Genomic DNA, 17,282 nt, shown 5'->3' with positions numbered 1-17,282 from the left:
TCCTGACTCCTTCATATTGATGTCATTACACGTCAATACAGCAAACGAGCTGCAGTAGCAGCCGCCCTCTCCCTCTGTCTGCTCTCGTCCCCCACCCCAACCCCCCCCCCCCACCCCCCCTCGCCTCCTTCCATCTCCCCCATATTCATTGGAAAGGCTAGCTAAGTTTAACTTTACTTGAAAGGCGTGAATTGCGTTCTGTCAGATGACCGATCGAGGGCAACCAGGAGGAGAATCGATTGGACGCAGGCTCGGCTCAGAGATGCACACTGCAGACCGAGGGGCCACTTGGTATTGAGCCTTCTCGGAGTGCACATTGGTCAGAAAGTGGACCCGAGCTGGCCTTTAATTTAAAACATTTGCACATTATACAAAAGGGCATTAAAACAAATAGGCGCATGGATCAATCTGGTGTTCGTAATGCCCAGTGACATTCCAAAAATGTCTGGACTTAATAAAATAAGAAAAAGAAATCAGCAGATGGGGAATGGCTCAGTGTAGAAGCTGTCAAGCAAAAAAATAAAAAATAGAAGAAGAAGTCTGCAGATATGCTTTGTGACCACGGGAGAATAATGTCAGCGAGGAGGCTTGCACGTTTGCTCCTCTTGTTTTGAATGCTACTGCTGTAATTTTCCCACCGAGGGCTCAGGGCTGTCACTGAAGCAATATCACACAAATCTGCTGCCTTCTGAATTGAGACAGCTCGTGTTGGCCACTCAGGAAAGTGAAAGAAGGGTCATTTGTCAAGCGGAGGCAGCTGGAGAACCGGGAGGCAGACTTCAGTTTTCAACACGTGAGTCACATTTTTTATTTTTTTTTTGTGGTTTTATTTTGGGGGTTTTTTTCTCCCGCAGAGCTCATGTCAGACCAAGTTCAACCGTTCCCTACAAGTCCCCTCAAAAGACATCACGCAGAGGCTGCTCCAACCGTAGCAAAGCCGGGCAAATTTTGATGCTGCCCTTGTTATTCTGAAGTGAAAGGAATGCAAGACAACTTCTCAGAGGCCGACAATCTACCCGCAGACAGTTGATATCTCCGTTGAGCTCAGGTTAGTATCACTTGCCTCTGTATTTTTCCCCCGTTTGTCTCTCTCTCTTTGTCTCTCCATCAATTCTTATGCAGTGCTCTTTATTTTTTTTTCCATGCAGCATGCCAATAGGATTTGAAGCACCACTGCAGGCACCTTCAGCTGTGTCGACAGGTCAGAATCAATCTTGATGAATGTGGTGAGCTGTGAATGTTTTCGGGGCTCTGTACTATGCTGAGATGCTTTTGAGAGCTGTGTTCAAAAATAAATAATAAGTAAATTGAGGGCGGCGCAGTGCCGTGGTGGTTAAGACTGATGCCTCACGAAGCACGAAGGTTCTGGGTTCGAATCCAAGCCGACTGTGGAGTTTGCATGTTCTCCCTTTGTTTGCGTGGGTTCTCTCCCCAGCTTCTTCCCACCATCCAAAGACATGCTTGTTAGGGTCATAGGTGATTCTAAATTGGCCGTAGGTGTGAGTGTGAATGGTTGTCTGTCCAGGGTGTACCCCGCCTCTCGCCCAATGACAGCTTAGATAAGCTCCAGCCCCCCTGAGACCCTTCACAGGACAAGCAGTTACAGAAGATGGATGAATGAATGAATAAGGACATTGATTAACCAAATGTTTTTCTTTCCGCATTTGTATGTAAGGCCCCGCTCTGTGCATACACATGAAAGGGGATTTTTCAATTCCATAATTGCATAATTATTGTGCAATTTCATGGGATAATTATTGTGATTAAAGGTCTGATTAGTAATCCAAACGATAGATTCTGTGCCTGCGTTCTTACTGGGTAAAATAAAGGATCTGGCTTTTATTAGACTTGTGTTATGTTTAATACAAGCTGTCGAAAAATGGACATTTTCTGCGCCAAGCATCGATTGCTTTGTCCCGTTGGCGGATATATCGTAGTTGAAGGTAATTTTCTAAACAAATTGGAAATATAATAAAAAAAATTAAGATATTTTCAATCAAACCTGTCATTGTCTCTACGGCTCACGGCTTCTTGGAGTGAAATAACCTTTCATCTGCTTGGGAAAATGACTCATGAATGCAATAGCATCTTGAGGCAGATGCAGCTTTATAAATTGAGCAAAAGCTCTCTGATCTCTGGGATGATTGATCACGCCACATTCTGTTGCAAAATACAGGAGCTTATCACTACTTCGCATTATAGCACAACTAGCAATTTTCTTTATAGACGTCGGCCGGGCTTGGGTGTGCATGTGTGGTGAATATAAATAGACAGGTAATGCAGTGTTACAGATAATCACAGTGGATGAAGATTAACAGTCCCATCGCACAAGGTGAACCCCGTGTCCGATCCTCCGCCTGCACACCTTCCATCAAAGTCAAGATTAAGACGTCGTGCGGTTGTATCATCTGAATGTGTTGCCGGGGATGGAGTGGAGTCCGTCCAAATCTAGTAGATTTAACTATCTCTTTGTGGCCCATTGACTGCAGGAGAAATGAGTCATGCTCACCGTGAAATGGTGTGTCACTGATGAGGCCACGCTGGGTAACCCAGTGCACGCAATGAAAGACCACACATCATCATGTACAGTAGGTGTTTTACTCAGGTCAGCACTCTCTATTTTTCCGTCCTCTGATTCACCACTGAGACTTAAATTTGAGATGTCATTATAAACACTGTTGTCATAGAAACCTCTTAAAGCCTGAGTACATAGATTTTAATATCAACTAAGGATTTATTCCAGCCACAAATAAAACATGACCCCGAGCCAGTTATAATGACGCCAAACCTGTTTTAAGGGAGCAATAAAGCAAACTGCCCAACTCTCTGTTGGCCACAGGTAAATAAATAGTTCATAACGGTCGGAAGCGGCATCTCGTCGGGATGCTGAGCGGTTTTCTTTAAGTGCTCTCATTTCCGTTAATGATTCTGTTGCAGATCGGTGTGTGTGTGCAGTGGCCGTCCCCAGGCACTGGCTAACTCAGTTTAACGGGATGAATGGGATTTTTAAACGAATGCACTGGGATCTTAGAAGGCTGCGATTCTCACACTGAGCAAACATCATGTTCTGCCATGCTCATCACTAGAGCTACATGAAGGATGGCCCCTTGTGTTGCACAGAGGGCAATAACAAAGAAAATTCAACATTTTTTTTTCAGCATTGGGAAGACAAGAAGCTGGATAATTGAAGGCTCTACATCAAACATGAATGTGTTTGGCCCCGTGTGGTATCACCGCGATGGATTGGTAATCAATCAAGTTGCTTTCCTGCCTTTCAGCGATTGCATACTGGAATGGCTCCAGCCCCCAGTAATGACACTCAACAGGAAAAGCGTGCATAGATAAAACATGAATCTATAGTTTGCGATTTTCCCGGCTTCACCGCAATGTGTGTTGCAGTGATATCAAGAATCTGGGAATGGGATGAACCTTTTCCTCTGGCTTCCTTTTCCCCACAGTGCCTTGAAAACAATTTACAACATCAGGTTGCATCTCATGCTCACTTCACACGCAGTACCATCCATGCATTAAATTGGAGGCTTCCTTTAAAGGTTGTGCAGCAACTTTGCTCTCATCAAAGACAGCTGGTTCGAGGGGGATTCTTTGCTTTGCCCCAAATGGTTACATAACACCATGAGGTCTTATTATTCATCTTGAGTCAAATTGCTAAAGCTACTCAATACTGCACCTACATGATACAGTTTTCAGCATTCAGGATTTGTTTCCAACAACAGCAGTTTAAGCAAAAAGTGTAAAACGGGGATAATGATTATAATTTTCTTGATCTGTTATGACACCTCTTTCTCTTTCTCTTTTTCGCTTTGTATCTCACACATGCAGGGAAAGCAGAGAGAATGACAGCGAGAAAGGTGCAAAGATTGTTTCATGCCAGGCATCTTAAGCTTTTTTTCTTTTTTTTCTTTGCATAACTGGCCTTTGGCAAAATAAAGAGGTGTGTACACCTAAGACTGCCAAGCATGAACGCGGCAAGTCTGTAGTGTTCTTGGGAGAAAAAAAAATAACTGAAAAGACAAAGAAAACACCAACATTCAAGTCTACCTCTGGAAAACGGAGGAAAGCAAAGCTGCCCTGCCTGGCAACAGCACTCATTTTGGCTGGCTTTCATCTGAGCTTGGCCTTTTGACAATAGATGCGATTGAAGCAATCTTCACAGTCTGCATTTCTATTTGTTTCAAAGGTCAACCATTCAAAATTTCGAGGTGGAGTGGAAAGGGTGAAGGGGGCAGAGTGATGGCATAAGCAGGCCCCGACGAATGATCGAAACCTTTGGTGCATATGTACGCACGCAAGAACACATTATCTGCCTGCCTACACAGACGGGTAATCATCAGCATTCATGTGCTCTTGTGTGTGCAGGATTACATGTGTTTACATTCATGTATCGTGCTCCTTTGCCTGTGTATACTGTCTTTGTGAATTCTGTTTAGCAGTGACTTTCAGCCGCAGCATATACCCCCGATACCGTCTGTCTTTGCTGAAGCTTTGGATCTCTTCATGAACCCCAAACTCTTATCCACTTCTGCCACTCTCTCTACTCTGCATGATGACCCCCATCAATTTTCATAATCATCCTTTTACTCTCCTTTATTATCAGCCTTCCATCTCCCCCTCGCCTCTCCAAAGCTGCATTTTCATCTCCCTCTTATCTCCTCCTCGTCTCTCCAGAAGACAGCCTCGATCCGCAGCCAAGTTAAGCCGGCTCAAAAACTTCAGCCCAATCCTTCTACATGAATATTTCATTTGCATTTTTTAAAATCACGATCTTATGGGCGACAGGGCGGCTGTAAACAGCGTGGATGCAAAGTGGGGATGGGAATTTGGGCTCGGTTTGTGAGATTATTCTCAAATAAAAGAGGCTGAAAATCAATAGAATTAACAGCTTGTTTGATGTTGTAAATAGAAAACCTAGACTCCAAACTTATTAACTGCCATAATGTGCATAACTTGCTTAATTTGCCCAGTATTGATTGATGAAATAATGTGCAATGCAGAAACTCTCTGATGTATAAATCAGGATTAGATGCAATAAAATGATGAAAAAAAAACTTTTTAGAGAACTTTCTAAATGTTGTTCTCTTTCCTTTAGAACTGGATGAGACTGTTGAATCAAAAAACTTGAGCATTTATTTGAAACGTCTTACAAAAAAAAAACAAGTGTTTTGTTTCAGTATAGGTTTTCAAGGCTTGGGGGCAAGTTGTAGTTCAAAGCACATCCTGATTTTAGGAGCATGATGAATGCTGTGCTCTTGTCTTTGCTGGGGGACATTGTAATGATGAGACACATCAATCTTTATTACCACTCCACTACTCAGTCCAGAACATCCAAGGGCAAAAGAAATATTGCTCTCAAAGAGAACATTTATCTTCACACACCTGCGTGAAGCTTTTTTGGCTGTTTAAATTTAGATTTGGAGCTGCTGTGTGCATTGTCTTATTGTTCTTCTTCATTAACTGCTGCATAATTCATCTGTACAGAGCTAACCTCAATTGGTTTATGAGGGTTTTATTTATTGTTAGTTGCAGAACGACTCTATTTTATAATCTTATTTCAATCACTCCTCAACCATGATTTTGCTGCATTCCCATTGGTGAGCTGATCTGTCGATCTAGCAAGTGCTGCTCTCTGATTGGTTTAGAGATATATAACCCCGCCCTCTTGTACCTGTCGATGTATGAGAGGTCGCCTAGGCTTCCTGACGCCCCGCCCACTGTATCCTTCCCGCCCCTTTCCACCGGCGTTCAATCGTGAAGCGGAGTGACCGTAGCAGCCTCGGTATGTGGCGCATGAGTGTGCGATGTAACGGCGGTCTCTCGGAGTAGCGATACTGTATTGTTATATATATATATATAAATATTTATATATTTCCACCCCTCAGAGGACAGGATATCCACGACCGCGGGGAGTTTGCGGACGGCACGGAGCGGAGGGAGACACGGACGGGAGCGTGGCAGGAGGAGAAATCCAACCGACACCGCACGCAGAAATGGCGGAGCACCACGCAGCCAGCGACGGCAAGCACAAAGCTTCCACCAATGCCGGGGGCTCGGTGCACGGGAACAGCCGACCCGGCGCCTCGGGTGGCGGAGGTGGAGGAGGAGGGGGCAAAGGAGGCCTGTCTGGCGGACTGACACAGCCGGCTGGGTGGCAGTCTTTACTCTCGTTTAGCATTCTTTTCCTGGCCTGCCTGGCGGGGTTCAGCTCCAGACTTTTCGCCGTGATCCGGTTCGAGAGCATCATCCACGAGTTTGATCCATGGTAAGCTAGCTGACGGGTTTGTCGTGTCAGGTTTGATTTGCTTGTTGTGGCAGTGAAATCCAAAGAGGAGGAGGAGGAGGAGGAGGAGGAGGAGGATGGGGGAGGTCAGTTTTTAAACCAAACATATATTAATTTAATTGCTTTATTTTTGCTCGTTATAACTCAGTAGTTGAAGTTTTGAACGCAGCTTTAACTTTTTATTTGTTGTTTTGCTAGTAGCACCTCGTGCTCAATAAACAGTTGCTTTTTATTGGGACGTTTTCTCTAACGTCCTTGGGGCAAACACCTTGAATATGGGGGTCGGTGATGTGCATGGCTGTTTGTCGGACCTTGACATTTAAATATGATGCCAACTAGTCCGGTTCAACCACTCCTCTCATGTTGATTTACCTCTGACAATAAATCTGTGTAAGTGGCAGCAGTGAGCCGTAAAATAGAGCCTTCCGCCGCAACTACAACTTTGTTTAGATTGAAGAAAAAAAAACAAAAAAAACGTGTGGATTTTGAATTAATTGAGTACTCAGTTCAGCCTGAGCTGTTAAAATGGCTTATATCTCAGTGAATTACACGTTGATCGATATGATTGATTCACCCTGGAATATATTTTCTCTCCCTTTAAACATAACTTCAGTGAATTGTGCACAGTGTTTGTAAGTTTACAGCCGGTTGCACATCATAAACTGCACGCTGTTTGTAACCCGGAAGCCAACTGATCTGGTTTGGTGTGTCTGTCATCACGGTGCAGGATTATTCCTCTTTGTGACAGTGTCACATGGGCTCACAAGTGGCCTGTCTGGTTGCACTGTCATCCCCTCGCTGTTCTCCAACGCAGACTCTGTGGTATTCAACCAGACAAGCCCGGCTGATGCATTCATTTATTCATGTTGAAGGACAGGTGCTCCATCTTGCTCAGGGTGACACTCGCCTCTTCAATTAGGCTGATAACTTGATTGCATTTATAGCCAAGGGCCAGGCTCGGGGGGCTGCTAGAAGTCCCGCGCGGATCAGATGAGCTTGATCCTACCTTTGAGGCTGGAATTTGCACCTTAATGCTTAAACCGGTGTTCCCACATTCACTTAAAGCTGCATTCTTCTTACGTTTAACGCCCTCCATAGATCCGATTAACGTCCGGGGCGGTGGAACACTTGCTACGTATGGTTTATTACCTGTGGTGTTTTGTTGCACTTCACAGCAGCGATGGGAGCCGTTTTCCCTCAATATAAAACTGTAAAGTGGCACAAGTTTGCACAGTTACAGAGCTGAAACGGCACATCTCTTAGACACTGGGAACAAAACTTCCTTTCTTTTTCAAAAGTTTAAAAACCCGTTGCATCTCGGACTGCAAAGACAAAACAGCGCGTCAGTGCAACCTGATGCTGCGGCTTTAAATGCACGAAACGGTAAATTCATTCATAACGTGATGTTTCTGAATGGGGAAACATACGTTTATCAAAACTGAGATTCATGCCAGAAAATGAATCTCTGTGCGACTATTAATAAACCATGAAACATCCACCTCCCCTGCATTTGTTTTTGACCCTGTGCGTAATCCTGATCAGCTTGCTAAGAACCGTTGCCCTACATCTTAACAATAGTTAACACTCTGGGGAATTCTTCAGGGTGTATGTCAGCCATAGTGCCAGAGTTTTGCATGGATTAACAATAAACCTGACCTCACTGTGCACTTATTATTATTTTGCCAAGAATGCCTAATGAAAAAACTTTTCACATATGCCTTGTCCTTTGTTTACTCTGAAATGAGATAAGTCTTTATCTTCTTAAAAAAAAAAATTCCATTATAACTTTGTCACCTTTTTGACAGCGGAGAAAGAGAACGTGCATTTTACAATTGCATGCGCATTGGATGGCTGATCCAAAAGAGGACACACGCGATTAGCGCCGCTGTTATCTGAACGCCGCGATGCTGTTATTATTTTTCCCTCCGCGCCGAGCTGCAAATAATTTGCAGCCAGCCATTATGTTAAACAAGCTGGCAATTTGAAGAATCAAGATTGGTTTTACAGGCACCGAAATGTCAAGCTTATTCTGCAGATATGCTAATGCCACAAGATGTACCGATTTATTTATTTATTTATTTATTTTTTTGTATACGAGTCCAAGTTTCGTCTGTTCTCTCACGGTGTTATTTTTACTTTCCTAAAATTGTTTATTTAAAAGTCAGCGGGGATTAGTCGTAAATCAGGGGAGATTATTTTTGTCTTCTTCTTTGATGAAAGTTATTACTTTCTATAGATGTTTCTGGAGTATATTTCACTTTTTTAAACCAGTTCTAAATGAATGCTTCAGTGAAGCAATGAGTGAGTGGATAACTTTTTTTTTGGAATGACTACTAGACTTTAACATGTCCAGGTGGAAGTTGTAGACGCAGCCGATACAGATGTCCCTTTGTCCAAGTACGAACTTTTGCCAAGCTGAGAAAAGTTGATACCTGCTCCCTAAGTTGACCGTTTCCATGTTTTTCTGCACAACAAATTGAGTTGGTTAAAGGAAAATGCAACTAGCTGTTTGTAGGGTGCATTTTTGGAAGTTTTTTCCACTTAGGTTACACCAGGCGATTGACTCACTTCTGGCTGTAGAGTGACGGTAGGAGAAGCACCTCTGCCGGGAAAACAGTCGTGCCGGTCCTCTTCCATATACAGCGAGAAATTACACATTCACTCTCGCTTGTTCACACTTTCACCTCCCCTTTGATGTCTCGGCTTCAGAAGTGCTGCTGCTTCACGTGGCTGGAGCTTTGGTCAAGGTCTAGACGGATGCAAAGTGTGTGCCAATACAGGAGGAGAGCTTTAGGTTGCTACGTCAACTATTGTGATTTGTATTGACTAAAACTGTTATTTAATGTGTAAATTAGTCTGCGTCCAACAAATGTTTTAGGGTGTTTTAGCTGTTCTGAAATCGGGGACATTTCCCCATGAGGGGTATTAGGGCAGTGGGGTGTGCCGTCTGTGCACACACTCCCTACAGTGGTGTTATCAGGTTAAGAGAAGATTCTAAGCCTTAGAGCCATTGGAAAACTGCTCAACAGGATCTAAAGCTATCAAAGCGCATCATTTTTTTTTTTTCTTCTGCGCCTTTCTGCTCGTCTGGCCTGCTGTCTTTCTCTTCTTGTGCTCAGAAAACCTAAAAACGATAGCAACCACTTCCAGCGTCGATAGTCCTGGCTGGAGACCTGCAAAACACCACAACAGGCCGTGAAACTTGAAAATCGTTTCATGAACGACACAAAGAAAACATCAAATGATAATCGCCTGCCTGTGTGATTCCAGGTTGGTTTATTTGGGCTGGTGTGAACGCAGTGTGCAGACTCCGTCCCGGAACAAATCAGCCGAGCTGAGACCAGTTAGAGGTGGTCTCAGCCGGCTCGCATTTCCTCCACGGTTTGTTTGTTTGCGGCGAGAACATACATTACCCACGGACCGATGCGACTGTCCATACATAACCAAAGAGCACTTGATGCATAATGGATTATTTTATGCCTCCAGATCACGTCTTTTCTTTTGGAGGTGTCGTGCAGCAGCAGTGCACCTCCTTGGCGTACACGAACCACAGCAATAAATAAATACAGCAATAAGTGCCAGAGTCTACATTCACTGCTGATGCTCTGGTTTTGATGTGATTATTTACTGATTTCCTGAAATCCAAATTTCCCACAAAACCACTCACGAACACTGCGTGCAAGCGTGCTGTGCTGAGGGTGTGTCAGAACTTTGTCTGGATTGCCCTGCGAACACAAAACCAGTTCCAGATGCTTTCCCCATCTGCAAATACCACAGATTCTGATACGGTCCGAGTCACGTAAATGTCATCATGCGAGGGTGTATGAAAGACTCTGTGCGAATGTTAGAGCACCCTCCAGTTTGTTGTGACTGTGGCATTAAGTGTACGGGCTTTCACCAAACATAAACCTTAATTGAAATTTACGGGTTTTCAACTGCTGGACGTGAAAGTATGTAACCTTAATTAAAGAGGCACTCTTTTTCCAGATACTTCAGCTCAGGTTGTTTGCCAGTACTGAGTGATTTTGACAGAAAGCAACACCTGACGAGGAATTTTCCGCGGCATTTAAATGAAGACGGTGACCTTTTCTGACAAAATGAATGTAACTAATAGTGGATTTTTACCCTGACATTTAGAAAGGAATTGTATTTAACGTGCATTGGTCACATTACTGAAGATGCAGAACACCGCCAAGACCTGCAGCTCTATTTTCAAAGCATTTGGCAGCTTGCATTTTCCATTATTTCTGGCTTTGCACAACCTTTCAAACAAACTGATTAATAAACTACTAATGAGTTGTTTATGAAAGTAGCTCCTATTCGCTGATGTTGGTTATGCTTATGCTTGCCAAAGCACGTATCTGTGTGTTTTTTTTTTTGCGTTATTAGATTTGCCCGTATGTCCTGAAAGTTGAAAGGTCATGTTCAGGCTACGGTGAGAGATAATTGGGATTAGTTGTAGTATTTGTTCCGTCTGCCGCAGCGGGGTTTGAGTGCCATGTGCGCCCACACACACTTTCTACACAGGTTAAGAGAAGATTTTAAGTAATTGGGAAACTGCTTAATATGATCCAAAGCTACCTGCCTGCATGCTCTCTTTCTCCTCTGGGGCTCACAAAACCTAAAAATGGTAGCAGCCCCTACCATCATTAATAGCCGTGGCTGGAGACCTGCAAAACACCGCAACAGCAGTAACAAGACACATCCAATGACACTCGCCCACATTTGGGTGTTAATTCCAAAACAAAAGAAGTGTGATTTCACACCTGAAATGTCAACCGTTACATCGATGCCTCGTACAATCTTCCATCTCCAACAACTCTTTGATATCGGTTAACACCTCAGAGAGGATGTTTTTGCAATTTTGACCGCTGCAATAATGCACTGTTTTTGCAGAAAGTTTTTAAGTGCTGTCAAAATGAAATCTCCTGACAAGCAATGTTACCGTGTCAGCTTTTTTTCAAAAACCGGGGAAATAAGTGGCGACGGCAGCTTTTGTCTTTTTCGCAAACACACGCGCGCACAAAAACACGACTTTTATCTCAAACTAGACTTGGCCGTCCCAGGAACGGCTGCTGGCGCTGCAACATGTGAGCTACTGCTGTAGTGTGGGAAAATGGAGAATAAGTTTGTGATTGATCTCCCTACCAGGCGTTTGGCTGGAGCTGTGATCCGTGCTTATACCCCTGACTGACTGTCTAACAGCTTATGAAATATTCAGCATGGAAACAGGGTCCAGTTACCTGCAGTAGGAAAAACTTATAGTGGATACCCATTTTCAGTCATCATAGTTTGGTGCCGTAAACATACGCCTCCACCTTCCTCATATTGTGTAGGTCTCCCTAGAACGGACATGGGCCTTCTGACCTGTGGTGTCTGGCAACAACATGTTATTAGTGGGAGCCTTTGGGTCCCATGGGTTGAGGTGAGGGGCCTCTGTGGATCATCCCACAGATACTTGATCAATTTGGGATCTAGTGAATTTGGAGGCCAAGTCAACATCTTGTGCAGTTTTTCATTCGTGTGTGTGCCTGTGTCAGGCTGCATCCTGCTGGAGATGGCTGCTGTCATCAAGGAGTGTCATTGCTATGGGGTGGGGGTGCCTGGTCTGGTCTAGGTGGGTGCTACATGTCTAAGTAACATCCACATGAATGCCAGGTCCAAATGTTTTCCAGCAGAATGTGGTGTTGTCACAAGACGCTCAATGTTGTTCACTTTTTCTGTCAGTGGTTTTAATGTTGTGGCTGATTGGTGTATATTAGTCCTCATTTAATAAGTCTGATTTAATTACAGTTACCTCAGCGACTTATTAGCCTTCTCACTGCTTATCTCACAGACAAACATAATGGCAGCCTTGGCTCTGCTTATAGTCCAACCTTGCAGACCAGACCTCTTTGCAGTCTGGTTACATCACAACACTTAAAGGACACATGAAAACAAACACACTCAGTATTTTCCTCTCCTTTGGAGGACTTTATTTATTTACTGCTTTCTTCTTAGTCAAGAAACTTGATGTCAAGACCCTGATGATTAAGTGCTGTGTCCCAGACGGAGCCTCCCAGTGGACTTGTGTCAGGCATAGCGGGGAGGTCTGTGAATATGAGGTGCGCTGGGTCTGTGAGAGATTGAGAGCGACAGATCTGTTCCAGGGAACCCGGGGCTTTTGTAGATGAGGTGTTTTTGGCAGAGGAAGCCTCTGGCTCATACAATGAAAGACAACCCCGGTTTCAGATTAATTTATCTGGTTCTGTGTTGGGATTTAGAGCCACACGGGTTTACAGTGACGTTTGAATTAAACGTGCGAATAATTCAAGCAACAGCAAGATGACCTTCCTCTTTCATCACACCCTTTCTTCTGAGGTTATCCTATCGGGTGCGGACAGTGAGAAAAATGTTGCGCGTTCAGCTTCTTTGCAAGCTATTCAAGGCTACTGTTAAAGTAAATTAAAAAAGGACATGTGGAGTATAAATACGTATGGCAGGGAATTGAGGTAGACGGTGCCCTAGTTTTTTAGCACCCAATTTCCCATTGTGGGTGGTGGGGCTATTCTGAAAACGTTGGCAAAGTTGCCACGTAACAAGGCGCTTGTCAGCAGCAGCAGCAGCAGCCTAGAGGCCACGCGAGTTACAGATGCCTTGATGGAGGATAATGGCACTGAGGTAGCTCAGTTTGTTAGAGTGATGAATTGCCTCTGCTACGCGTTCAAGTGTTTGTGTGCTCACCCGTACATTATAAGCCTCACAGGATGTGTGGAGCCAGTTAAGTATTTGTTTAACTTTACATTTAATTATATGGTAGCGGGAGAGGTTTCAGCACGGTCCACCGCGTGCATAAGGCACGACACAGCGCTGCTTTAGTTATTATTATTCATTACAGATTACCTTGGCCAGTCCTCTGCCTCACCTTTCTGAACTGCAGTCTTCTCGCGGCGGAAGCAAATTTTTGGCACTTTGTTTGCTAATGTGATTTTAAGAATGTCGTCCCCCGAAAGCCTCGAACACTCTGATCCAACTGTTCCCTCTTAATGTGACTCTAAACATCTCCACATTTAGACGGTAGTTTGTCCAGTTTTACACCGTTCATTCAAGTATGTGTAATGTCCAATCCAGCCTCTGTGTGAACAGAGTAGATAACTGGAAAAAAAATCTCCTGACACGGCCTGCTTTCGTATTCTAACGTGTGTAAGAACAACTCCAAACAATGTCCAGAGATAATGTGTGCTAATGGCTTAGTAATGTGTTCTCGTCTCAGCTTGTGTTTGCTGAAATACAACACCTTTACTGTTTGCACAAGACTGAACCACTCCTCTAAAAACAGGATTTTTTTTCCATCCCCTCTTATTGCAAGTGTTAGGCCTTGAAAATGCTGCTTCAAAATGTTCCTTGATGCTGATGAAAGGTGTTATTTTGAGGAAAACTGAGACCTTGTTTTAATAAAGGGATTTTGTAAGTAATTGTCTTTGTAGTAAAGTGGATTTTCAAAGTGTGTGTGTGCTTCGGGGAGTCTATTTCAGAAAATAAGACGGATGCCCTGATCAAGTAATTTCTAGTAATTTCATATTTGAGACACGAGTCTCACTTGTAATTTTCTAGTGTAGCGTACACACTGGACATAGCCAACATTAAAGTTATTAAAACCAGTCGAATGTTTGTGCTTAACAACTGAATAACTGGGCCGTCATGGGAGGGCTAGAACGAGCAGAGAGTCTCCAGTAGTTGTTTGCAGATGACACGGGTTTCTTGGATGACTAAAAAACAAATATATCCTGAAATAGGTCATTCCTTTATAAACCTGACCTGCCCACTCAAGTAAAGTCTGCGTGGGGAACGCGTGTGGTATTGGTATTGAGTGCAGAACTGTTAATACCACCTTGCATAATGCCCCGCAGTTCAGCCAGTACAAGAAATTGTTGGACACAAGTTGAAATTTTTACACACTGTAGACATTTTACCTGCGTCATTCACAAATTGCTAGACGTGTACTTTCTCTAGAAGGTTGACTTTATTGTTGCATTGTTGTTTTTTTGTGCAGACCTTGATATTTCTTGATATAAATGTCAAAATTGGGACAGTTAGCTCCCCTTGGTTCCGTAAACTCCAACAAATGGTGAAAACTTGTGTTCTCTGCAACAGAAATGGGCTGGTCATCTGTTGCCATAAATTCTGTAACCCTTTGTGTAATATTTCTCGTCTTGGCGCTGTCTTGAGGAAACTTTTGTCTATTAAATGTAGTGTTCAGTGTGTGTGTGTGTGATTGTTTTGGTGCAGCCTTTGCTGGAGTGTACTCGTAGTACTCGAGTACTATTCTGTTTTTTTGTTTGTTTCATTGGTGGTATTGATTGACTATCTCCTGCTGCCACCTTGAGAAACCTCCGCATTGCAGACTTCATTTTCCACGGTAAAATTACATGTTTAGTCACATGATTTTGGGTCTTCTTCTTCTTCGTTGATTTTTGGCAGCTTTCCTGTAGCCAAGAAGAAGAAGAAGAGGTCAAAGCTGTTTCGAAGCTACAGGGACAAGGTTTGGTTTATTGCTGACCTAAAACAACTAACTACAAAAGATCCGGCTTGGCTGAAGCCTGATACCGATCGGATCATTTTAAAAATCCCTGAATCAGCCCGATACTGATCAGAACATCTCTAGTCCAAATAGCATTGTGCCTAATAGTTTATCAACTGCTGGATCAGATCTTGGAGCGCGTCCAGAAACGAACCCGGACAGCAGAACTGTCCCCCGTGTTCTCATCTACAGAAAATGCCATAGCTTCACATCATTGTGTGTGAAAACACGCGGTTGATTCAGCTCCAGTCGAGCTGTTTGTTCTGCGTTGTCATGGCCGCTTTGATGTGATTGTTGTTCCGTGACCACCCAGCCTTGCAGAACCCGTCCGCCGGGGGGGAGGAAACAGAAGGAGCAACGCGTCTGCTTAACAAATGCGAGGCTGTAATTGACGGCGCTCCCTCAGAATGCCTGCACGAGTGCACTCTGTGTTTTCCTGTAGCGACTGCTCTGTGCATCAGTAGTAGAGGTGTGTAACTGGTCAGCGGTATGTCTTCATGCTTTGAGGTATAAGCACCACCACCACTGAGACAACTCTTCGTCTCGGTGTCTGTTAAACAAGCAGTATTCGCAGGAGTTTACAGAGTTTGCTGTGATGGTTTAGAATACAGGAGTTATACTTCCACAAGAAACTCAATATGTGCTTTCTGTGAGACTTTTATGACTTTGTTTGTGGTTGTTTAAGGTCATTTTGGGTCAGACAATCCTGGAATACAGCCTCAGTCTTCCTGCTTTCCCTTTCTACTTCACGCCGGCTTTGAAGTGGTCCTCGATGCCCTCCGGATGGTGTGGGCCGGAAGTGGGGCGGAGGGAACAGAGAGGATCTGTGCCCATCATACATCCCTGTCCTCATACTGACAGGAGTCGGCGTGTAGCTCTGTGGGCGAGCGCACCTGCATACAGACAAGAGGAGGAAGGGAGGAGTGAGAGAAACGGTGGTAGGATGGCAAGAGGCGGAGAGGGAGAGGAGAAATTAATGCCTGCCAGGCGTTCGAAAACCGAGGGAGGATTTGGTTGCGAAGCCAAAGAAGATATCATTGTTCCAAAAACTGCGTCACCGGTTTATTTGTGTATTCTTGTGCCCGTGTGATATCTGCGCTGTATGCGGGGAGGATAGGGTTGATTTATCATTAAGTCTCGGCCTCTGCCTCAGGTTAAATTGAATGTCTTCTGCAGCTGATAGACTACTTACAGCAGAGCCCATTTAATAAGATCAGCTGCTTTAAGCATCTCTGAAGCATTACAGAATAGTTCAAATAGCTCAACTCAGCTTATTCCTGAGTAATTTTTCTCCTTTCAGTTTAATCCCTCCAACGTTTTGCGGGATCTCCCTAGAAATTCACTGTTTAGCATCGGCGCCGGAGCTAGGTAGGGGCTGGTTTAATCAAATAAAGCCCCAAGTAGAAGTTAAAGTTAGTGTGTCGATTGGTGTAAAAGTAGATCTGTGGATTCTCTGCCCCAGTGGATTATAGTTAGTTCCCTGCTTAATTCTGTGTGTCTTGTTTTCTGTGCTGGATCCCTGGTTAAATGATTGGCTAGCAGTCCGTTTGGCACCTCTTAAATGCCTGGTGTTCTCTACCGTTTAGGTCCTGTTACGTCTTCATTGCAAGTCTTTTTATTGCTCTTCCTTGTTTCAAGGTAGGCTTTCTGTAAGCCTCTTGTAAAATGTGTTCTATCGTGTGAATGAATCAGTTATTTATTTTTCAAATTGCTTTCAACACGGTCTGTTTCAGTCTTTTATCACTATGCAAATAAACCAAGCCCTTGACTAAAGCTAATCTGAGATGATGTTATTGCGTTTCCTAGAGTGGGTTATATGGTGTCTGCCTCCTCTCCCACCAGTCTGTTCTGTAGATGTAGCACTACATCCTCCACTGTATCCGCACTCCTCTGAATATTGATATACTCTGGTGGCGCATTTATTTTCTTGACCCCTGGGTTTACATGGGTTTGTTCTGGGCGCTTTGGTTTCCTCCTCCTCCTCCTCATCGACAGAGAGAGTTTGGATTTAAAAATTCTCCTGCTGCTGCCCTCGACCAAAGCCTCGGAACATAAGCTGATCCCCGAAGGCTCGTGTGGGGACTTGCCATAGCCCTGAAGAAATTAGGATTTTCTAATGGGAGCCTAGTAACCAAGGCTTGTTGAAGCCAAGGTGACGACATCTTCAAAAGGCTCATGTTTCTCATTGACTGTCCAACATGCAAATGTGTCACATTTACATTTGCAAAGCTGCCTGGTCTACTGTAAAAAGAATATCTTGGAAAAAGGGCTCAACAGAAAAAAGTTTTCAAGTTATAGGGCTGGGTTTTAAAAATAGTTTTTCCGATTCAGATCGATCTTTATTTGAAACATCTGATATCGGTTACAGGCCATTTCCTACATCCTCTTGTTGGAGATTTTGTGTTGCTGTCTTGCCGGACCCTCTTT

General features: G+C 43.9%; 1 protein-coding gene across 1 annotated transcript in view; it reads left to right on the top strand.

The window, feature by feature from the left end:
• Nucleotides 1-5,759: 5,759 nt before the first annotated feature.
• LOC311501655 (dolichyl-diphosphooligosaccharide--protein glycosyltransferase subunit STT3B) overlaps nt 5,760-17,282 on the top strand; it is a 78,630-nt gene continuing 67,107 nt past the window's right edge. The window contains exons 1-2 of the mRNA XM_084563611.1: nt 5,760-5,794; nt 5,898-6,277. Of these exons, the coding sequence (XP_084419737.1) occupies nt 6,006-6,277 (272 nt within the window). The 5' untranslated portion in view covers nt 5,760-5,794; nt 5,898-6,005. The remainder of the gene's footprint in view (nt 5,795-5,897; nt 6,278-17,282) is intronic.

This window comes from Chelon labrosus (assembly GCF_963514085.1).
Source record: "Chelon labrosus genome assembly, chromosome: 16".
Taxonomy (NCBI): Eukaryota; Metazoa; Chordata; class Actinopteri; order Mugiliformes; family Mugilidae; genus Chelon; species Chelon labrosus.
This window is presented reverse-complemented; position numbering and strand designations above follow the sequence as displayed.